The 24,386-nt window shown below is 39.0% G+C and overlaps 1 protein-coding gene across 1 annotated transcript; it reads left to right on the plus strand.

The window, feature by feature from the left end:
* The first annotated feature begins 4,976 nt into the window (after positions 1 to 4,976).
* On the plus strand, positions 4,977 to 18,685 carry slc2a15b (solute carrier family 2 member 15b). Its single transcript, XM_030737908.1, has 12 exons — positions 4,977 to 5,063; positions 5,850 to 5,948; positions 10,056 to 10,216; positions 10,431 to 10,555; positions 10,857 to 11,002; positions 12,007 to 12,139; positions 12,442 to 12,629; positions 13,801 to 13,911; positions 14,764 to 14,865; positions 15,784 to 15,859; positions 17,031 to 17,158; positions 18,337 to 18,685. The coding sequence occupies exons 1-12, from the start codon at positions 5,019 to 5,021 to the stop codon at positions 18,562 to 18,564; spliced, it is 1,542 nt and encodes a 513-aa protein (XP_030593768.1). The 5' UTR covers positions 4,977 to 5,018; the 3' UTR covers positions 18,565 to 18,685.
* Positions 18,686 to 24,386: the final 5,701 nt, after the last annotated feature.

Genomic DNA, 24,386 nt, shown 5'->3' on the forward strand with positions numbered 1-24,386 from the left:
ACTCACAACCACACACAGAGGCAGATACAGGCATATGCACACGCTGCATTTCCCAGCACAGCATCCCCTACTGTCTGGTATTGATGGGTAATTTATCAAATGACATCTTATTCACTGCTGGGAGGAAATTAAATCATGTAGTTCCACATCCTGATTATGATCATGAACTGTCCCTATTGTAAATTATGTAAGGGAGATGTTAATTTCTTTTCACTGCATTTTATTTGTCAGCGTCTGAAGTCTCTTTCTGCTTCTCCTCCTAATTATTGTGTTAATAAGAAGATACATCAGCTGGCATTAGATGGAGAAAAGGATAAATAATTTCCTTGTTATATGATGCTGTAGTGTGCTGTTTTGAAGGGAAATTAAATGATTTGTTCTACTCGTTCTTCTCCTAAGTAGAAAAATGACCAACGTAAATCTCCAAGCCATATGAGCCGATACACAGTAAAAAGAAAAAAAACGTGAACACTGATTGGTGGCTCCTACTGTGTGTGTCTTCAGCAACCTGCATTCTTGACCTTGACTGATGAAGTCCGATGAGCAACAAATGAGAAAAGACCTGATATCCATTAAGATCCATCAAGAGACACAGACCTCAGTCTCCATATTTGCTTACAACAGTTAATCTAAAAAGGTGACCCTGTTTTCAGAATACATTGTCTTTTATGTTTGACATGGGGAGGAGGGGGGGGCGTTGCTATTTTATTGTAATTATAATAAAAGCAAATATATATATATATATATATATATAAAATATATAAAAAGTGTTTTGTTACAGTCAGTACTTCATTTGGTTGAATTACTGCAGGCTGGTATTATTTTTGTGTGTTAGCAGTATAGCCATGTAAGTTGAGCTGTGAGTTAACTTGGGTATGCAAAGGCAAAGAGAAAGAACCACACTGCAGCTGTGACTTTACTTACTCTGTAGCTCCTTTATTGAAGTCACCTGACCATCATCACCAGTAAATGTTTAATGTTGCACTAATTGATATTTTCTATACCAGTTAGGCTTACTAATTACTTTTAACATGTCAGGGTTTGCCATGCAAAAGGAGAAAAAAGTTCAGAAAAACAAAGTGAATTTTGGACGTACAGAAAAGCAAAATTTGCACGTCTGTCTACAACAGCTTTAGTGGCTTATGATACCATGTACTGTGTTTAAACTTTGTTTATAAGTGCCCAATTGTGTTGTGAATTAAATGAGTTTGCAATTTTCCAAATTTGCTTTTATAGACCTGCAATTATGTTTATGAGTGCTTTTTCTGTTAGTATAATGAGGAAATAAAGTGTTTGAAATATTGTAGTACAGAATGTTCCACCAATAACATTTTTGTTGTTGTTCCAGAATAGCCAATCTTGGAGTACAGTAAGTCACTAGACTGTTATTTAAATCTTTAAGTTTATTGAACTTTAAGCATAGGCTAAGGTTATACAATACATTTCTTCACAGTTTATCAAAACATGAGCTTTCCTTCAAAGTAATTTTGCTGCCTGAACTAAACCACAGACAGGAGTCTGGGCTGGTTTCTGGCGTTATGGTCAGTCACTTTGAAACCTTCATTCAGCCCAATGATACAGAAGCCAGTGAGCGCAGCCTGTGGACTTATTGTGGACTACCAGCCTCAAGTTTTTTTGTTCATCACAATCTTGTTTTTTGGGGCTGGAGGTGACCAGCAGCTGGTAAATAACACTGAGATCTGATTAGAAAAGCATGCCTCTCTTTGACCTAATTACTTTAGCTAATGAAATAATAATGACTTGTGGAAAAAAATATGGACTTAGGATCATGATGCAGGTTTACCCCTTTAAAATTAGTTTATTTCAGCCTTTTCTTTTCTTTTCTTTTCTTTTCTTACTTTGAAACATGTATGTATGCCATCCACTTTTCCAGCAATTTCTATCTATCATTTATAGTCTGCAGAAATAAGCAGGAATGGATATCAGAGGGTGGAGATGAAACTCCAGCCCTGCCCTTTCATGCACTGCAGTCAGACATCCTGGTCACTTGATTTGTAAAATAAAAAAAAGAGTTGACATAATCTAGACAGCTTAACTCTACAGAAACATTTAATTTAGTAGACAGGAGTGTAGCATTCCAGAGAAAAAGCTAATACATGTCCAATGTGTCAGAAGCATACTTAAGCCTTTATTTCTGTGGCTTTCTTTAGCAGGTAGGTAAGCAATTAAGACAGGAAGTAAGAACTCAGATGCTTGTGTTTCTGCTCTAATCCTAATAATGTTTTAGACATGACATAATTAAGAGTAGCACTGTAGAAGAAAGACCAAAAAAGTTCAAGTTAGGCTTCCAGGTTATTTTAAAGTTGGTGTATAAAAGTATCTTTCCCATCATGTGTACTAAATATCCAGTTAGATTAGTGTTACACAGTGAACTTGTAGGCCTTTCTGAGTGTTTCTTGGTCTACAGAGTCTACCATCAGCACACACCTTGTCTTCATAATATTTCATTTCATTACACATTTGTTCTTTTCTGGTGTCAGCCCAGTGAGTTATGTTCCTGTTGCCAGCATAATTTATTTTATACACAAAAACAGCATGAAGCCGCATAAATTTCACAGCGCTAGAAGTCATATGACACAAGTCATTTGACCTGCGTGATGGTCTCAACTTGGCTCGTTGGTTTAAAGTCAGGAGCATATGTTTGAAGGGTCATTGGTTGTGTACTGGAGGAATCTATGTTAGGAATATACTATATCATACCAGGAAATAGCAGCAGGGAGATGTCTGATGGAGGCAGCATAAGGCAGGTAAAATAATGCCAAAGAAGCAGTAGTACTGCTGCCCCTTTATGTATTCCATTGCTGACTTAATTCTACACATTGACTCGCATACCTCTGAATTATTTTTATTTAATTAAAATTTCCTGCTGTCCATAATATACTTCATGTCAGTTAGTTAGCATATGCATATTTTGTGTGCGATTTCTTCCCTTTAAATCTCTATTTTTCCATTTAAAATCACAGTTAAATGATTCTCTTTTACATGTGGTGTACTGCACATATTCCTGTAAGATGTCATACAATATTTATATGTGCTGTGAAAATGGGAAATAGGTGCAATGAATTATTGAAACATGCAAACATACATGGAATTAAAGTATATAAGATGATCCCACACTGCTTCAGTAATGTTGAGGTCCGAGGCCAATCCATGACTGAAAGCGTTCCATTGTGTGTTTTTCTATCCAGGTTTGTTTTTGCTGCACTGGCAGTGTGTTTGGAATAATTGTAATGCTGAAAAGGCAGCCATTGCCAATTAGATGTTTTCTGTATGGTATTGCTTGGTGGAACCAAATCTGATGGTACTGCTGCTAGTAACAAACAGCCTAAAGATACAGTATAAAATTGGTTCTTTGCTAAGTTTTTTGTAATGTATAGACATAACAGTGTGTCCACCTTTGGGTTAGGTGCCGTTATTTATGGTTGACTGATTCATAGGTCAGTGTTGAAAAGCTTAACAAACAAAATAAAACATAAAATCCTGTGAAAATGGTCAGGTAGAAGTACTGGACTGAAAAACTGTGGAAAAAGCAGACAATGTCCAAAAGAAAAACTTTGAAAGACATTCAGAAAGCGCAGAGAACTGTTGCTCAAAACCACTTTTAAAAAATTACAAGAAAGTTTGGCTCCTTGGAAGCAAAATATAAAGAAATGAGGGGGGGCTTGAGACTTTTGCACAGTACTTTATATTTTTTTCTACACAAAAAACTCCATTATCTCACCATAGTTATTCAATTTTAAGAATCATATGTAAAGCAGATGACACTGTGACCAAAGCCCATTAAGACGTGACCAAATAGGTCTTCATGCCAGACAGTCATGTGTGAAGATGTGATGCTGATCATATCACTGATTAATTTACTGATATTTATTTGCATTTTGTGAGTAGAAGACCAAATGGTGAGCAGAAAATAAAGATGTACATGCCTGGAACCTTAGGCTTCATGCTTGTTAATTCTCAGCAGAATAATTATTCATATAGAGCATTTCAAATTAAAAGTCAAAAGAGAAACACTATAAATGCAGTATTTGCCCAATAGGACATTAATAGTAAAAGTAAAATCCAAAATTAAACTTTTTTTTTCATTAAAGGAGGTTACAAAAGGCAACATAAATTTATCTTTACCACAAAGCAATAAAATAAAACTTAGTTGAAATTATAAGGTTGTCAGCTTTTAAGGCTTCTTACATAAACAAGTGAAAAGTTGCACTTTTAGATTTTGGGCCTATAGTGCAGATCTGATGCTACCACGTGACTGACAAGAGTTTTATGTTCCAATGAGTAATTTTTTTTTTTTTTAAATCACTTTTAATTTCAGGGATTGGATTGTTTCATTTGAGTTTTTCTTTAGAGTGGTGAGGAGATGAAACTCATAAGATGAAGGAATTTAAACAGGGAAAGACAAAACTGCGAACTCCAGTGCAACTCTAAAATCAAGACTCAAACAACAGACCTGCGGGAGCATAAAGAAAAATATGGAAAAATAATAAAAAAAATCCCGAAAACTGTAAGCGTATATCTGATGCAAAATATCAACTATAGTCTTTTTTTTAATTTCATTTTTCATCTCGAAGTTCATACAAAAAACAAACAACAACAAAAAAAAGTTTTGAGGCAACATGATTCCCCATCATCTTGCCTGGGTGATGACCCACGAAATTCCACGAACTATGGCCAGGTAGGTTTTGTGTAATCCTGCTGACAGACAAATAAACCGCACTGACCCCCCCCCCCCCCACACACACACACACACACACACACGCACACACACACAAACACACTCTGGGGTGCAGGATGAGACTCGTTATCACTGCTGAGGCGGGAGGAACAGATTCAAATGTGGGATGGACTTTTCCGCCCATCAACACGACGCGCCTCCTCTCTGCTGCGCGCTCACCGCTCCAAACTGTACAAATGGGGATGCAGGGAGAAAAGTTTTGAAAAGTTGTGCAGATGACGAAGAAATCACACCGGGGGGAGTAATATTTATGACTTAAATGGCGGCGGAACTGTTACCGGGAAACGATGCAAAACTCGTCTCGGTAAGTGTAAACAGTTTAAAAAATATAGATTAAATTTCTGCGTTCCATTGAACACTTTTTAGTCACATGTTTTCGGAATTATGCCATGAATGCCTCTTAATCTCATTGTACAAAGTTTGTTCAAGGTCATGGTTCATGTAAGATGCTTACTGGGTGCGCTGGAAAACTCATCATGACACACTAAACTCGTACAATAGGCCCAGTCACCATGTCACATGACATTCCAAGCATCCTTCAATTTACTACAAATCAGGTTAAAAAAGACTAAAGAAGATTTCAAAAGCAAAAGTCGTCCATGTGTTTTTAAACGGGAAATGAGAAGTTACCCGTATCTTATTCTAAAGTGGTGCGACATGTGAGCAGCTCCATATCAGATATTTAATTAGCCTAAATTGTTGCTGAGTGGGTGGCATTGTCTCCTGAGAGCTACATTTACAAGGAATCACAATAACTCAGAGGTGCTGTTGACTACTTTTAGTCAAAATAGACAGACCGTGAGTCTTATCTGTTACCACTACGGGTTGATAAATAGAAATTGCACAGCTGTAAACACTGAACGAAGTCAATGTACCTTTGATCATGGTGAATTCTTAAAACTAAACACCATTTATCTCAGATTTTTTTTTTATACACATAGATAACTGTAAAATTTTGTCAGCTGCTAATTTTAACATATTCATTTAAGCCAGTTGTTTGCACTTACAGTATGTTTTGATATGGTGAAATCTACTAGATGGTCACAGTTTGCTACTCCCTCACTTGTTACTGTTCTTGTCTTTTCCACAGCATCTTACAAAGTCATTGCTGGCGGTGGCTTTCCTGGCCTCGTTTGGCAGCTCTATGCTCTATGGCTATAACTTGGCGGTTGTCAACTCTCCTGCACAGGTTTCTGTCACGACTGCATTATCATCATTGTCTTTATAATATGATGCCCTTCCAGGTTTTGTGATTTTTATTAGCTTGCATGTTTTTTTGTGGGAACTCAAATATTCCCTTTTTGGTTAAACACTGTCTGATATTTGATTCTCAGTGATTAAATAATTCGAACGTAGTAGCAAAACTCCAACTGAATGTGATTGTCATGTGGGGTCATGTGGCTGTGTGTGTATCTACATCACCATGTCACTGAGTTCTTAATCCATTATCTGCCTTGATCTTCCTTGGATGTTGAATTTGATTGCAAATTGCAAAACACAGCAAAAAAAAAAAAAAGATAAAACCCCACATTACTACAGTTTTTTCACCTGTAACTGGCATCGAGGAAGGCTTAGACATGTTGAAAAACTTGCTGATGCAGTGTTTAAATTAGAAGCTTGATGTCAATCTCATTTCTATGAGGAATGGTTCAGGAAATGATTAGTTTAGCTACAGGTCATGGGAAGCTTGGGGGGGGGGGATTCACAAGTCATCTCTCTAATGCTCTAAAATGCACACATTAATGCATTAACAGTTTCTTTGCACAGCTAATTTAAAATGACACGGGGCCAATTAATTTGCTTCGGCCCGCTTCCTTTGACAAGCAGCTTTTCAGCTCTAACTTTGTACTTGGGAGACAGATATGAGAATAGCATCAATCTTTTCATTTTTCTTGAGAAAAACAGAAATATAGTGGGTATTTTCCTTGCTCTGCTTGGGTCAGTCTTTCATGTGTCGTGTGTTCTAAAATGTTCTGCTCATATGATGTGGTTAAACATTTCACCATGGTCTCAGTAACTTTAGCATCCTTTCAGTGCTGTCATAATGTGCACAAAGTGTGGCACAACAGTCACTTAGTGCAGTAAGTCAGAATATTAATTCTATTTTTGTTTTATATGATATTGATATTGATATGATAGTTCCTTTGTGTGTCTCTATTGTGAAGTGAAAAAGAGAGTTTTACAGGATTCTATGCAGTCCTGTGACGAACTATGTAAGTACACCCCATGATTCAGTAGCTTGTGGAACCACCTCTAGCAGCAATAAATGTATGACTGTATCGGTATGATTTTATCAGTCTCTCACATCATTGTGGAGGAACTTTAACCTACTCTTCTTTAAAGGTAGCTTTAGTTCACTGAGATCTGTGGACATTAATTTATGCACAGCTCTCTAAAGGTCCCACCACAGTATTTCAGTTGAAGTCTGGAATTTGGGCCATTGGAGCACCTTGATTAATTTCTATGTTAGCCCTACTTTTGTAGATTTGCTGGTGGCTCATTGTCCTGTTGCATGACCCAGTTTGGGCCAAGCTTTATCTGTTGGACTAATGATCTCACATTTGACTCTAGAATAATTTGGTACTCTAGAGTCAAAGGTGAGGAGTTCATGGTTGACTCATACCACGTTTCCACTGAAGAGGTGCCAGTGCTTCTTGTTCTAGACCAGCTAGCTTGCGATGCTGGAGCTGAACCCATTTTTCGGCCGAGCACTGAGTGAGTTTGCAGTGGAAAAAACACTGAATGATTCGAGCACTTGGCACCAGCATTGGATCAGTGGAAAAAGGGCCCCAGTAGCCTCTTTCCCACCAACAGGATTCCTGGGCCGGTGCCCTTATTTGAACCGTTAGGCGAGTTTTCCACCGTGGAAGCACTCAGTGCTCGGCCGAAAAACGGGTTCAACTCCGGTTCGCAAACTAGCTGGTCTCGAACCAAGAATGCGTGACGAAGGGCGTGACTCTGCCATCTCAACATCAAGTTTTCTACCATATTACATGTGTATTACATGAGAAAAGCGAAGCGATTTTCACGGCTGTGAATTAGGTTGGGCTCTAAGGCTGAACTTGCTGCTTTGTATCAGTTCATATCACAGATCAAAGCCCACAAAGTGCGTACTTGTCGTCTTGCTCTAATCGCTGTCTGTGTTTACCTCTGTGCTGCACACAGATGCTGCAGTAGTTTGGTTTGGACCGTAAAATATGTTCGCAGCACAAGAAAGCGGAGCGTGTTCTCCCATGTTTGCACTCTGCGGTTTCCGTGTCCAGACGAGGACCCGCTCACACTCATACTTAAAGGAGCGGTTCACAGAAACGCGGTGGAAACACAGCTCGTTCTTCAGCATTTCGCCGATTCATTGGGAACAGCACGAGCACTGGAACGCATGAGCAACCAGCTCCTCGGCAGTGGGAAAATAGCAAGTGACTGCAAGGTGCCTAGGTCCTATGACTGCAAAACAAGCCCCATCATTACTCCTCTACCGCCATGCTTGACAGTTGGTATGAGGTGTTTGTGCTCCTATGCTTTTTTTTTTTTTTTTTTAACCAAACGTGGCGCTGTTCACTATGGCCAAACAGCTCCTCTTTAATCTTATCTGTCCAAAGGACATTGTTCCAGAAGTCTTCTGGTTTGTTCAGATGCAGCTTTATAAACCTTAGCCATCCTATGATGTTTTTTTAAGAGAGAAGATTTCTCCTGGTAACCCATCCAAATAAGCCATACTTTTTCAGTCTAACTGTGCTGTCATGAACTTTAACACTTAATATGCTAACTGAGGCCTGCGGAGTCTGAGATTAGCTCTTGGATTTTTTGCAGTTTCTCTGAGCATTGGACCATCTGACTTTGGGGTGAATGCAGTAAAGATGTACTTGTTTTTCACCGGACTTTATGCAATCCTGTGAAAAGTTTCTTTTTTATGTGATATATAGATAGATATGCTGCCCATATACCAGACGTCACACTGACTAACTATATGTAATTCAATAAATATAGACTGCAGGAGTTCTATTCAGCCGTTTTAAAGATGACCACATCAAAAGTAATTACTTAGACTTAGAGTTTTGTTAGTACCTTACTTCTTCTGAAAATTGAAACCTTTCTGAGTTCAAATGACACTGGCTCAGTACTATTTTTGTTGTTCCAATAATTTTTGTTACTTTTTATATGAAATCAATACACAAACAAAGCAAGTGAGCAAATATAAATTTCCTTTTTTTTTTTTTGAGTCTCACCATCTGCTCCTGTGGGAAAAATGACTTTTACCCCAGTGATCCAGTTAGAGATGACTTGTCTCCCCTGACAGTGATTGATACTCAGGTACAGGCTAATACATGGTGTCTAACCAGTGTGGTTTGGTTGCTGTGCTGGTGCAATTTCATTCAACAGTTTGATTTAACTAAATAAAGCGGGAATTACAGATTTATTTTTTTAACAAAAGTGACTAAGACAGAGCTTTAATGTGGACTGGTAATGGTCCAGTTAATACTGGTATTAACTGTACTGGATGTATGTGTCCCTCCTCAGATAAATTCATTTTAGTTTAAAATTGCAGTGGATCATCCTGGACAGTTTATTGGAGGAAAGGCTTCACTGTCAGATTTATCAAGCTTACTGTTGATAAGTCCTTTTCAACTTTGACTTTGAATTGATAAAATTAATAAAGTTACAACATTAAATGTTATGGGCCCCATTTTTATTTCTCAGGACTCTTGGGGCTGTATTTTGAGGTGTATTTAAGGCGTACCTATTATATATTTCTTTATTTTGTGCTATATCAGTATTGTTACAGATAGTTACAGGTGCTCAAATTAAACATGGCCAAAGTTTTAAAAAATTTGATCAGCACATGTTTACTAGGAATTAAGTATGTGGACCATTAGTCAAAATCTCAGGCTTCAGACTGCTCTAAATGCCCTGTTTCAGACTGATTTTGGTTGTTTTTTTGTTTTTTTTAACTCTTGGCTCTGTTTGATGTCAGTGAGGTGGGACACAACGCATGGCTTTGCATGTGAGCACACAAGCCCCACCCACCTGTCATTCAAACCTTGTTTGCAAGCAAGAGGAGCTAAAATAACTAGTTTCACACAGTGTATGGACTGACTGGCTGCACCAAAGTCCAGTATATGACAAATAAGGATTATTGTGACCTCTGATTAAGCTACTGTATCAGAATAATTAATAAAAGGAAAAATAAATAAGACATCTAGAAAAGGGTAACATCTTTCAATTGCATTTGTATACTGTATGAATTTATTTGTCTTTTTGTTCTGTTGGAAAAATATTTCATCTTGTTTTCCACCAGTACATCAAACGCTTCTACAATGAGACATTATTAGAAAGTCATGGCTTGACTCCAGATGAGCGTCTTCTTACTATCTTATACTCGCTCACTGTGTCCATCTTTGCCATTGGTGGAATGACTGGAGCACTGCTGGTTGGCAGACTAGTTACCAAATATGGAAGGTTAGTGTGAGTGTGTGGGTGAATTTTATATGTATAACATTTATTAACTTGCTATTAATGGCTACCTTATAGCAAGTTAGTTAACTCTTATTATATTAACTTGTATTAAGTTAGCAATTTAATAGTAACTTGAAAAGCTATTAACTTGTGCATGTGACAGTTGAAAGAATCCCACTGGGAGAGCTGAGCAACGAGAGTCACTGTGTCCAAACAGGAAAGGGACGTTGGTGCGATCCACAGCACTTGTTTTTATAGGAGGAGCTCTGATGGGCTTTAGCAGATGGTGCAGAATTCCTGAGATGGTCATCATTGGGCGTTTCATCACAGGGATACACTCCGGTAGGCTCACCTGCTGCTCCTGGTTGGCTAAAATGTATTCCAGTGTGAATAATCTCCCCATAATATTTATTATTTTTATTGTTATTGTCATATATTTGTCCTTAATAAGTGTCACTTTGTGTGTTATCAGTGAAATATAGCTGTATGTACGTATTCCATAACCTGTAAAAAGCTGATTAATTTCAATAATTTCTGCTTAAAACTGCCTTTTCAGTTGTTCAGTTTTTCATATTTGATTTTTTTGGTAATCTTTGTACTAGCACAGTCAGACCATGTTAATTCGCGCTCCTCTTTTCAACAGGGATCTCTCTCAGTGTGGTGCCGATGTACCTTGGTGAGATTGCCCCTAAGAACTTGCGAGGCTTCCTGGGCCTCGTTCCCAGCATCCACATTTGTCTTGGAGTTTTCATCGCTCAGATCTTGGGACTCTCCGAGTTGCTGGGAAAGGTACTTATATTGAGGTGTTCGACGGTTGGCTGGCTTCCATTCCACCTTTCAAGTAATAGTTGACATAGGTCTGATATGTAATAGTAATTACATTTAGAATTTATGTATCAGCACATCCTGAATTGACCCTGCATTTGGATTTCCCAAGTAAAAAATTTGATTGGTTGCTTTTAAATTGGAATTGTTCAGATTATTAAAATAGCTTTTTTTTATAATTACTGTACCTAATGTGTTATCAGGATTACTGCTAATAAATAACTTTTCTGGCTAATCTGTCCATTCTCAGGCAGGTCAACCAATAGTTACAGTCTCATACTTTATTAAAAATTAAATGTAAGCAAAAATAAATAAATACATTAAATTGGATCATTAATTAAACCTTTTCATGTAATTAACAAAATGTTTACTTTCATGTGCCATGTTTTATGTGCCATGTTTTGGAACATGTTATCAGTTACTTGGCAAATCATGCAAAAATCATCTCCGACTTTTCGAGTTGTTGAACTTTCAGATGAGTCAGTTGACAGCACCTTCAACTCAGTTCAATTTTATTTATATAGCGCCAAATCACAACAGTTGCATCAAGGTGCTTTATACTGTAAGGTAAAGACCCTGCAATAATTACAGAGAAAACCCAACCGTCAAAACTACCCTCTATGAGCAAGCACTTGGCGACAGTGGGAAGGAAAAACTCCCTTTTAACAGGAAGAAACCTGCGGCAGAACCAGGCTCAGGGAGGGGCTGTCATCTGCCGCGACCCGTTGGGACTGAGGAGAGAGAGGCAGGACACATGGATGCAATTTGATGTGTTTGTCAGATGCCTGAGTCTCCTCCCAGACCAAGCTATATTTGTCAACTGTCCACTTACAATTTGTCTATTCATGGAACAGCTACACATAAAATTAAGCTATAAAGACAAGGATGGTAGATGTAGTTGATGATTGTATTTTTTTTTTTTAACAAGGTTCAGTTAAGGTGTCATGTAGTTTTTTACCCCCACACAGGAAGAGCACTGGCCTCTGCTTCTGTCTCTTGTGGTGCTTCCTACCATGGTCCAGCTGATGCTGTTGCCATGGTTTCCAGAGAGTCCACGATATCTGCTGATGGAGAAAGGAGATGTGCATGCCACCATTGCAGGTTAGAGAGTGCATTCTTTATTTCCCCTTTTTGAATGTAGGGATTACAAAGAAAGATCAAGACATAAAGTCTTTATAGTTGCGCCCCATTTAAATTAGTAAAGTAGGCTAACTGTTCATGTCACAGTTTAACATCCTCAAGCTGTACATAATCCTGTCACTGTACAATTTGACAGCCAAATTAAAAGAAAAACTGTTTTTAAGAAAACTGCAATTATCAGATCTTGTGGTAGAATAACTGTAGGCATACTAGAATTTGGAGCGTAGTTGATGTCAGGACTAATGTTTCCCTCTGTTCTCTAGCTCTAAAGTGGTTCCGTACTAAAGGAAACATCCAGGCTGAGGTTGAGGAGATGCAGGAGGAGCAACGCTCTTTGTCCTCCATGCAGACCCTCTCTGTGTGCAGCCTTCTCGTGGACCACTGTGTCCGCTGGCAGGTCCTCACTGTTGCAGTGGTCAACATCGGCATGCAGCTCTCTGGAATTGATGCTGTGAGTTGGGAAAGCATTGTGTTGCCTTTTTCATCTTTTTTGTCTGTATGTGTGTAGTTACGCTTTGAATGTGTTACAACTGTGCAGTTATTTTATGAGAGTGAGATCTTATAGCGCAAGAGCTCCCAGCTGTGCTCCTCCCATCCATCCATACATCACAGTCTCACACCCACTGAATGACTAAGCAGGGGGCAATGTGACCATGCCTCATTATCTCCTGGTCCCTTCTCTCAATGTTACCTCACATAACAAGGTCCACCCATCCAAACACAAAGTCAAACACATCTTTGTACTCATTGCTTCATATGGATGGAGGCTCCAGGCATGCAGGCTCATATGCTAGTGCCATTTCCCAGCAGGGGTGCACCCCACTGAGCCTCTCAGTCCCAGCTGTTCCAAACAGGAAAACTGGAAGGCTTCAAACATCCAGAAGAACTAGCATCTCCAAATCTGAGACACAAAAAGAAAAACTAAGAACTTGAAGAGAGTTTGAAGTCTAATTGTACAGGTATTTCTTAAAATATTGGACACAAATAATCATAATTATACAAATTGAGTTTTTACAGAAAGAGATATGAGTAAATGTGTTATAACATGGTGCTTTTACAGTATTTGTGGTGCTGAATTAATAGAGTTATTAAATCCATCTGGGGAGCCACTCAACCAAGAAAAAATGATGTATGTATATATTGTAATGTATATATTCATCCACATCAAATCACATCCCAGTTGTTCCAGTTTCTGGAATCGTTTATGCTTGTACAGGTCTTCTGCTTTGCTCCTGTGTTTGCATACTTCAAGCCTGCAATGGTGATGAAATGTTATATGTGTGGTTACTAAATCAACAAGACAGCATTTAACTGCACCGATCACGATCTTGTCCGCACATCATCGATGATGGATGTTGTATCAGCAAAGTGTGATTAATGAGAATGCGCAAATTAATTTCAAGGGGAGCACTTGTCAGGAGTCCATACTGATGAAAAGCTCTATCTCAAATGCATGAGTGATGGTTGGCCTCGTGATAATGATCACTGTGATGAATCGTGTGCATTACCAAATAAGCAGAGTGACTTTTTGGCTCCTTAAGAAAATAAGGCAAACTTTGATTTTCAGTGTGTCTGTAGTCAAAAGCATTCATCATATTAATTAAACTTTATGTCAATTTCAGATCTGGTTCTATACAAATGAAATATTTAAGAATGCAGGAATCCCAGACCCTTATATTCAGTACACAACAGTGGGAACTGGGGCTATTGAGGTCATCTCAGGGATGCTGGGGGTGAGTAGACACACATACACATTAAGATGACATTGATGCATCTCCATTACACACTGCTGTTTTATATTTTGGAATTATCATATTGCAATCAATAACTACACATCATTACAGATGAGATAATGTGCTGCTATTTTACTATTTTGTTCTGTTGTTTCGTTAAAAACATCAGAGTCTGTGGCCTGTTTAACCAGTGTTTAAAGCAAAAATATAACAGTATGAAGAATTTTGGCAACTTGATTTGATAAGTGTCATTTTTGTTTTGTTGTGGTTTTAATAGTTGCTAAACTGAAAATAGAATTAGCAAATTAATGAAGCACAGATTTATTACAACCCCGTGAAGCACTTGGGGTTGTAATAAATCTGTGCCTTGTATGACTGATGGTAACTTCAACTTTAATCCACAAGAAAAGAGAAACTAAGAAAAATACAAAACAAAACAAAACAAATGGCCTCTGTTCAGGTAAACATTATGCTGAACTCTTTACCTACAAACCTGAAATCACATCATGGCTTTGGTTATATTCTCAAACTGAACAGTCATTTAGTCATACATTGTTATATTTGATTGAATCGTTTCTGTTGACATTTCTTCCTCTTGTGCATATTTGACTAAAGTCCCATTAGGGGAAGGGGTGCTGTAACCTAATGAAGGTCATTTATGCTGTACAGGCCACAGGATAATACTATGCTCATTTGCTTATAATAAAATAAAATAAATTAAATGAATAAATGAAATCAAAGTGGCAAGGCAAATGAAAGTTCCTATAATTTCCTTTCACTTTCCTTTTATTTTATGATTTCTTGTGTTACGGATTAGCCACAACTAGTTCTGCTTCTTTGTCCATTTTTTAGTGTTTCACTATTGAGCATCTGGGCAGAAGACCACTAATGATTGGTGGCTTCCTCTTTATGGGCCTGTGCTGTGCTGGAATCACTGTGTCTGTCCTCTTCCAGGTAAACATCATCTGATATCCTGCTGGTTTAGGAATATTTTGTATTACATTATAGAGCATTACATGGGGCTTAGGACATAACCAAATTTACATAATTTACATAAATTATTATGTGTGCAAAAGCTTCTAAGTGACACCTCCTGTGAAAAATGAGAGAATGATATCAGGTGAAAGCTTCAGTCTACGATAATTCAACCTTTTAAATCCCACCCCAAACATCTTCCAAACATGGTTCGTTAGCAGAAACCTCTAAATGCCTCCTCCCTTTCTAAAAGCTAATATGTCCACAGCACCACCAATCAGAACACACAAATTAAATCATGTGACATTCAAACAGGTAAAGTCCCATTTATCAGTTTGTTCAGACTGTTAACACAATGTTTGCCAATTCACACACTACTTTGTATCTTACTTGACATGACAACATTAAACTTTTCATTTTGTGTTTATTTTTTTTATATCAGATACTTATATGTTTATTTATTCTGAGTACAGGGTATATTGTGGTTATTGTGTAATGTAGTCTTTTTATTGTTTATTGTCTACTTTGTCTACAGTTGTTTTACTATATCTTGTCCAAAGAGGTGGACTTGAAGGTTTCTGAATAAAAAAAAAGAAGAAGAAGAAGAAGGTTTTGTTGCAAAAGACAATCAAATTTGGTTATTAAAAAAAACTGATTTAAGTTACATTAGTAAGACACTTCATTTGGTGACTGATGAGCTTTTCACTGCAGTTAAAGTAAACTCACTGATTCTGAAGATCAGAGCCTGGTAATCAAAAGCTAATTTTTAGGCCAAAAAAAATGTCAGGCAGACCTAGAGATTTTGCTTCTGGAGTCTTCATGTAAATTAATCATTTTTAAAAAAAACTGCAAATTCTGTATGTCTACAACTCACGACTTGTGTTTGACCAATCACAGCCGCAGTTGTCCTACATGCGCTACATCAGTGTGGGCTGTGTTGTTGGAATTATTGCTGGTTTCTGCATTGGTCCAGGTAAAAACTTTGTATCTGGCATGAAAACTTTCTAACATTCTCAAACCCACATGTAACTGCACTAGCTATAAGCAACCCTGTGTATAAGGAAACACTGCACCCTGCTGGAAACTTGCGCAATAACAGGCACTAAAGCTTGAAAACATCAGCATCCCTTCCTCTGGCTATGAGAAGATATTGTATTTCATTAGTCTTGTAAATTAGGAAATCCTAACTGCCACACTGCTACCATTTCCACAGCCATTTGTACGCTGGATGAGATGAGTGAAGTGAATTAAGAGGCAATAGTTTACAAGGATGAGAGCCACGTCGAGCGAACCTGCGAGAATGATGAATTAGAACAAATCTGGTTTACATAACGTCATTCGTCAAACAGGCAAAATCTATACCTCAGCAAACAAGGATTTCTCTTGCTGCAATTAGACTTCTAATGGCTCATTGTTCATAAGCTAGCTGTGATGAATATGGTTTCCTTCGGATGAAACCTTGCTTGCACAGTGATGCCCTCCCATATATACCGCAGATGTTGACAAATTATGGTCTGGTTATTGGTTTGACAATATTAAACTTTTCTCTCTGCAGTTATCATGCACAGAATAATGAGCACATTATTCGGAAAGCTAATCATTAGAGCTTATACTAATGCATATTTCTCCATCATAGCCTTCACTTCTAACAATGAAGAATCGCATGTTTAAAGCTAAGACACGTCTTAAACTAATGAATTGCATGAGCTAAGCTATTCTGTGTCTTGTGGTTCTGAAGTGCAGTTTTGCCAACTTGACAAACACCTTCCTCTCTTGTCAGTCTATGATTAGTGAGTAATAATGAACATATAATGAAGTACATGTAGAAAAAGGAGTGTAATATAATAGCACTTGGGCTTGTGGAATGTTTATCATTAATCATCTTCTGTTAATTTTGAGTAACTGCCAACGAAGAGTCCTGAGTGGGAGTATTGATAAAGTAATTGATGAACTAAGATGCCGATGTTAATTTCACATCACCCAATAGATTCATATAGCCACACTGAGTGATTAAATGTGATTTGTGTTATGACATGATGCTTAGTTAGATTAAGCTGTCTTCATGTGGTATTGCTGGGAACAGTTTTGCTATCCAAATGTGACCTATGAAATAAGACAAATATGTTTTTGTGTATTCTTTACAGCGGGTGTGCCCTTCCTGATCACTGCAGAGCTGTTTAAGCAGTCTCACCGACCGGCTGCATACACCGTGGCTGGTTGCCTCAACTGGATATCCAACTTCACCATTGGCTTCGTCTTTCCCTTCCTGGAGGTCAGAGCTGACTTTTATCCTATAGAGCTGAATTCAGATATACACAGAAATAACCTAAGTGGAAGAACATATTATGTGCCCAAAGGCTTTATTTTGAATTTTTAACCTTGTTGACATCTGTAGTCTTAACAGTTCATGCAGGATCTGCTGCGTCTGTGGTATGGCCTGTGCACTTTAGTCTAAACAGAAGTGGCTCCCCAAATACTAATAAAATTACCAATTAAAAATCCTGACCTTTCTGTCATTGTCCTCAGCGTCGTTCCAAGTGAACAGCTACAAAGTAAAGAGGACGGTTAATTGTTAAGAGGAAAGTGACCGAGTCAGTCATTACTCTGGCCACGGATCTTAAAATATGAGATGTATTTCACATAAAGTAGAATAACTTCATTGCTCTCAGAAGGTCTATTTGGTTGAGCAGTTTCCCTCCAGTCTTCATGCTAAGCTAGGCTACAGATCCTGCCCTGTGGTTACATTTTTATTGAACTCACAAAGAAATCTTCCAATAATTTTCACGTGACTGAGGCTTTGAAGAAAAAAATTAAACTTTAAGCTGTGTTATATATACTTTTATAGTATACAAGTCACTCATTCTTTTTTTTTTCTCATTCTGTTTCTTATTTTTATATGAAGAATAACATACACAGTGATGAAACGGCAGCTAAATATGACCTCGCTCTGCAGTTTCTCTTTGCAGGCTTTAGGATCTTTTAGCTCATTGTTTCTCTTTTATAGCCCAACTTTGAGAAAGCTAATCATTAGAGCTGATACTAATGCATATTTCTCCTTCTGCAAAACTTTACTGTTTTGCTACTGATCTTATTGTCTTTTCCAGCAATAAATAAATAAATAATAATAATTAGCAAAACAGTGGCTAACAAGTGTAGTTTGGGAACATAGTGGAACATTTATAGTTAAAAAAGCAGGTGTTTCCCTTAAAAGTTTGCTAAATTAGTAAATGAGCTAATCCACTTAGCCTGCCTTTCATGTTCTCTTAGCCTGGCTTGCATTGTGTTTCTGCTGTAATTAGCTTCCATTAGCTTAGATTTCTTGTCTGTTCATACGTAGTAAACAGTTTTGAAGTATGGCTCCAAAATGATCATTATGTTAAAAAAAAATCTAAAGAGTGTTTCGTTTTCTTTGACTGTACATTTCTAATATTTTGTGTCCTCCCACCCCAGATAGCTACAGGTCCTTTCTGTTACCTGATCTTCTGCGCGGTCTGCTTGGGAGTGGCTGTCTACACCATCTTCATCATTCCTGAGACCAAGAACAAAACCTTTTTGGAAATCAGCCAGATGTTTGCGACCAAGAATGACATCTGTGAAGAAGAGCTTTATCCCAACAGCCAGCTGAAAATGGCTTTGATGAACGGATATGGAACCCTTGACCTCCATGACAAAAAATAAGAACCCAGCGAATGTAAATAAGACATATCAGTGATATAGAAGTGTACAAAGAGGAACTGTGGACATGAGATCAGCTGCTTCATGCAAATTGTCACTACAGACACTATATGGACAAAAGTGTTGGGCCACATCTCTTAACCTTTGAATTCAGGTGTTTTCGGTCCCATTGCTGCTGGTGTATAAAATCAAGCACCTAGCCATGCAGTCTGCCTTTATAAATATTTATGAAAGAAAGGGTCATTCTAAAGAGCTCACTGAATTCGAGCATGGTACTGTAATAGGATGCCACCATTTGCAACAAGTCAGCTGGTGAAATTTCTTCCCTCCTAGATATTCCAGAATCAACTGTAAGTGGTATTATTGCAAAGTGGAAGTGTTTAGGAACCAAGGCAACTCTCCCCTGAAGTCGTGGCGCATGTAAAGTTACAGAGATGGGTTGCCATCTCTAAGTCTGTAAGTCGCCAACACTCTGCTGACACAATAACTGCAGAGTTCTTAAGCTCCTCTGGCATTAACATCAGCACAATGTTACAAGCACAACTGTGTGTTCAGAGCTTCATAGCATCTGTTTCCATGGCAGAGCAGCTCCTGGAGGTGTAATGTGTAGGTGGTCCAGTACTTTTGTCTACGTAGTGTACAGTTATGGTCAGAAGTTTACATATACTCATCATGGGCATGAATGTTATGGTAATTTTGGACTTTTAATGATTTCCTTTAAATGTTCTTCTTCCAGGTTGGAATGATTGTACAGCACACATCTTTAATGCCTTTAAAGAACAAGAATTGGGTGCACAAGTTTGATTTTCTCTAATCCACACAGGATCAAAAGTATACATACCAGTTTAAAAATATACATACACCCCCATTAATATTTGTTCCTTAGCAAGTTGCACCTCGACCAAACATTTTTGGTAGCCATTAACAAGGTTCTGGCATAATTCTGGCTGGATATTTTACCACTCTTCTTGGCAGAGTTGATGTTAGCCTGCTTTATCCATTCTAAAACCAGCTGCATGTGTGTTTAGGATCATTGTCCTGTTGGCACACTTAATTGTATTCAAGTTTCAACTGTCTAGCTGTTGATTTGAGTTGAATTTGAAGAATTTGTAGGTAGTCCTCCTTCTTCATTATTGTGTTCCAGCAGTTTCCAGTTCATGGCAGACTTGGGCCTTTGTGGTTCCTGTGTTGTTCCTGAACATCCTCACCAATTTCCTCTCATCTGAGGGTGACAGTCTTCCGGACCTTGGCACATCCAAATAACTTTGTATTTACATACAACAGTTTGAACTGATGATCTTGGATTCTGTAGTTGTTTAGAAATGGATCCAAGAGACCCTCCCAACTTGTGTAAATCCACAGTTCTCCTTCTTAGATTTTCACTGAATTCCTTGGACTTTCCCATTGTTCTGAGTATTGGTGAATCCAGTGAGTGCCCATATGTCCTTTTTCAAATACGCATGCGTGTAAACTTTATGTAATTAGTTAATATACCAAGATTGCTCAGTCATGATTTTTAATGCTTTATGTTTGAACCTGATTTTTTTTTTTTTTTTTTGCTTGTTTGTTTGTGTTTTTGCTGACTGGCTCCTATAATAGAGGGCAAAACATAAATATGTAAAAATCCTATTCATACACTGGGAACAGTATTTCAGCTTTAACATCTAGTACAAAGCAGCACTTCTGAGTTAGCACAATAGTTTAACTCCTTTTGGGGGCTATATTTGCTTCACATTCATTGAGCTGTTGTGATGCTGGAAGAGGACATTGCTCCCATACTTTTAAAATTAAAATCAAGAGGAATATTGTGTGTTATTATTACCTCTCACCAAAACTACCATAAAGATAACAAAACAACACTTGCTATTACAGCACAAACAAAAATTAATTATGAAAATAATACACAAATAAAAGATTTGAGATTTTAGAACTGCAGCCAAAATGATTCCCAACACTGACATAATGGAGAAAAGTTGCAAAAGAAATACTGAAAGTGTGAAGAAGCTTTTTACTCCAAAGGGCAACAGCAGAACTCAAACTTTGGCCTGAAAGGCAGGTAAATGCTGCCTAGTATATGCAGGATTATTAAGGTTTTATTATTGGTTAATAAATCATTTAGTGGTTCCAGAGTGTATTGGTTTACACATTTGCCTAACAAGCAAAGACTCCCTGGTTTGTTTCCCGGAGGAGACACAAATCCCTTTGTGGTTCCACCAGGAAGGGCATCCAGTGTAAAAATCTGCAGAATCAAAACACGCATTGCTACCTGCGACCACTTAAGGGAGCAGCTGAAAGGAGCATTATTGGTTAATAAATCATTCAATAGTCAAGTTCAGAGTTCATTCTTGACCTTGTAATAACAGTTTAGAAATCACTGTTACCACAAGATCAACTCTATACTCAACAAAACTGGACTTCAGACTACAGTAAATTTACCTGCAAAGAAAGTCACATTGTTTATCAGATAATTGCATTAAAAGTGCTCCACATGGTCCAAAAGCACAAACACAGCCAAGAGGTCCAGCTCGATGACTCAAATTAGATCATGTGTTACCTGCAGACAGCTACCACCTATTGCTGTTTTTATAAATAGGGAAACTTTTTGTTCTAGACCGGGCTTTGAACATGTCTTTTTCTGCTCTAATGTTGTCTGTGTTAACACAGAAGTCTGTGGTGATTGACTCACTTTTGAAGTCAGCTTAAAATAACCATAGCAGGATTGCAGCTTGCACTCAAAAAAAAGTCATCAAGCCTTAAAAATGTTAACTTTTAAAGAGATTTTGGTCATAAATTTTGATTAGAATGGGCCCCAAGAGCCTAAAGGATGTAAGAAAAAACACTAAAAGAGAATTTACTAAAATTAAAAGTGATCTCTAGCTGATGACATGGAAGCAGCATGTATTTTCTTTGACAGATTATTCAAAAATGTTATTATGATATTGTAAATCAAACAAAGTATTTTATTCACTACCTCTGGTTCCCTCAGTCAGTGCAAAATGGTTTGTGCTCATTATCACTGACATGCAAAAATTTTTGATTTAAAGTGTTACTAAGTTATGGCCATCTACTTTAATCATTCATCTCAAACTGTGTAGAGTGATAATAGTGTGAAGACGCTTTAGTAAAATGTTGCTCAGACGTACCTCTCAGTGTGTTAAAGTGCCATCGCTGACTGTTTTTCTCTGCGAGGGTTGAAAACTTGCCATGCCATATGACATGCTATGGCAAATCTGGGAGTCATATAGTATGTTGAGAGATGGGAAGCACTGCTTTTCTCTTGCTCATCTCTTCCCACTGCCTTGAGGCTGGCTGATCCATCTGTCAGCCCCTGCAGAAAGGCCCTGCAACCCCCAGCTGAGGCAGAATGGATACACAATGTCAAATGTCTGTTTTGATATCGCAGATGAGAGAAGAGGGGTGGACCGTGCCAGTGTTAGAAACATCATCATATTGCTGTTGGGTTGCTAAAATACTCACAGCACTTTGAAACATGTCTTCTTGATTCACAAAAGCAGAAGGAAAAGGTGAGGCAAGCTGTGAGGGAAGGTCAAGCTTTGGCGTTGTTGATTTGCTGGTGAATGGACAGAAGAGAAGCACAAGCAGGGGCAGCATAGCTGTTCATATGTAATGTCACTTTCAAACAAAGGGCTCCTTGTCACCGAGACTACAGTATATTTCTGTGGATAATGCCAAAGCATTGTGCACATGTGAAAACACACTTATACGCAGGCTCGCTCCGCCTCAGGCTGGCAGAAGCTATAAATCAAACAAATAGCATCACAGCCTGGCGAAGAAAGCATTCCAACAGATAAAATGCTCTCCCACACAACAAAGCCACACTCACTGCGTAATTAATTGCAACAAATTACCTCTTCCTCTCCCTGTCGGCCCCCACCTCACTTTTTTTTTTTACGGCACTGACAAGAGCGCACGCTCCTGCGCACGTGCGTGTGTGGATGTGTATGGGCACGCAGCGCACAATCCACTGCGCACTACGGCACCGGTGCGTAGACACGCACACAAACACACACATACACACTCGGCCTGCACCCTTCATAAGTGCTTTAATGTGGCTTATTGCAGTGTGCGGTCCCCTTAGCCGTGGAAATATTCGCTTGACGGATGTGCTTTGTCGCCGGCGCTCCCCGGCGGAGGGCGGCTGTCAGGGAGGAGATGATAACATTAACAGGGAGGCAAGGCGATGACAAATGCCTGTTATCAGCGAACGAGGCCGGTGACAAATCGAACGGCAGCGCCCAGGCAGCCCCGGCGCGGCGTAATAAAAAAGAAGATGGATGGCACACCCAGGCAGGGCCCGCGTTAATGCGATTTCCACTGCTCTCCCTGACTCCCAATTAAGGCTGGGGGTGGTGGTGGTGGTGATAGAGCGCGGGAGAGAGGAGACAGAGACTATGTGCCTCGTGAGTGTGAGGAAGGAGGAGAGCTGAGGATGGGAGGAGGGAAGATTGCAATGGAGATGAGAAGTTAAAAAAAAAATGGGGATGGGTAGAACTGACAGGAAGGAGAAATGTGGATGGTGGCATATAAAGAGGATAGCTGTCACTAAGGATGGGGTGAGAGACAGGAACAAAGTGGAGGAATCACAACACAACATGCAGCTTTAATTGCCTGCAGACCCCATCTGCTCCCTCCCATCTTCTTCTCCTCTGTTTTACTCACATCTCAATCAGGGCGATGTCTCAAAGGTACAGGGTTGTTATGTGTCTTTACAGCCAGGTGGAACATCATTAGAGTTTTTCTAACAGCGGCAGTAATGAACATAACCCGACACAACACTAGAATAAAAAATAACTGGGTAAATTCTCGCTTCAAAGTCACATGCTCCTGTGGTTTTCTGTTGGCCCAGGATTCAAGGGCTGCACCCTAAATCAATGCTTATAAAAACAGAGCTGACAGACATCCCATGGCTTATAGGCAGACAGAGCTATACAGATGAGCTACGACTCTGTCCAGGATGACTGTTCCAACTCATCCTGTCCAAGGACCCAGATGTTATCTCTTTACTAAAAGGATCAGCTCAGGATATTGAGAAATTGCTTCAGGATAAGGGGGCATCTGTGCCCGAATACCCAAGGGCTGCTGTTTTGTCACTCTGACAGTGTTTTATAAAAGGCTGAGGAAGCTCAGAAGGCTGCAGAAACAAGCCTCATATATCTCCCGCTATTACACCCAGGCTAGAAAGAGAGGGCTGAAATGACAATGAAATATAGCCCCGGCTCAAAGGGAGAAAAAGAACAGGGTCTAAAGAGGGACAGCTGAGTCTCCCCATGAGCCTGAAAGGGGCTGTGCTCCAAATCAGAGACAGATGCACAGCAGTCAGACACCAACCCTGCGCTATACTGCAAGCGCACAGAGGTGAAAAGGAGACGATGTGTGGTTCAGAGAGGGAGGTCCTTAGAGAGAGCAGCCTCTCTGTGCCTTTGCTGATATTAGTCTGAAAGAACAAGGAAGGAAATTAGAGCTCTGCAGGAGGAAGCAAGAGGGAGAGGTGTGTTAGGGAGCTAAAAGTCCAAACTCGGCAAGGACCCTTGCATCATTAAGTTGTCAAGTGGATGGGAGGCCCCGAAATATGACTTGGAGTTATTGCTGGGGCCGGGCCTGATGATATAAGAATTACAGTACATGGATCATGGCCGGATCGATAGGTAGACAAAGTCATTATAGAGGGGCTAGAGTTCAATGCTTCCCTGGGGCTGCAAGCAGGGACATATTTATCACTATGGCAATGTGTAACACACAACACACAGGTGGGTAGCTGTGTAGTTATATTTTGCTTGTTGCTCTTATTTCCAAAGCTATCTGTT

This window comes from Archocentrus centrarchus, chromosome 1 (genome assembly GCF_007364275.1).
Source record: "Archocentrus centrarchus isolate MPI-CPG fArcCen1 chromosome 1, fArcCen1, whole genome shotgun sequence".
Classification (NCBI taxonomy): domain Eukaryota; kingdom Metazoa; phylum Chordata; class Actinopteri; order Cichliformes; family Cichlidae; genus Archocentrus; species Archocentrus centrarchus.

What these genes read in the sequence shown, in the direction of transcription:
- slc2a15b (XM_030737908.1), top strand. Translation starts at nt 5,019, where the DNA reads ATGGCGGCGGAACTGTTACCGGGAAACGATGCAAAACTCGTCTCG. An exon ending in ACGATGCAAAACTCGTCTCG is followed by an intron (nt 5,064 to 5,849) that starts GTAAGTGTAAAC and finishes TCTTTTCCACAG; the next exon opens with CATCTTACAAAGTCATTGCT. An exon ending in TCGTCTTTCCCTTCCTGGAG is followed by an intron (nt 17,159 to 18,336) that starts GTCAGAGCTGAC and finishes CTCCCACCCCAG; the next exon opens with ATAGCTACAGGTCCTTTCTG.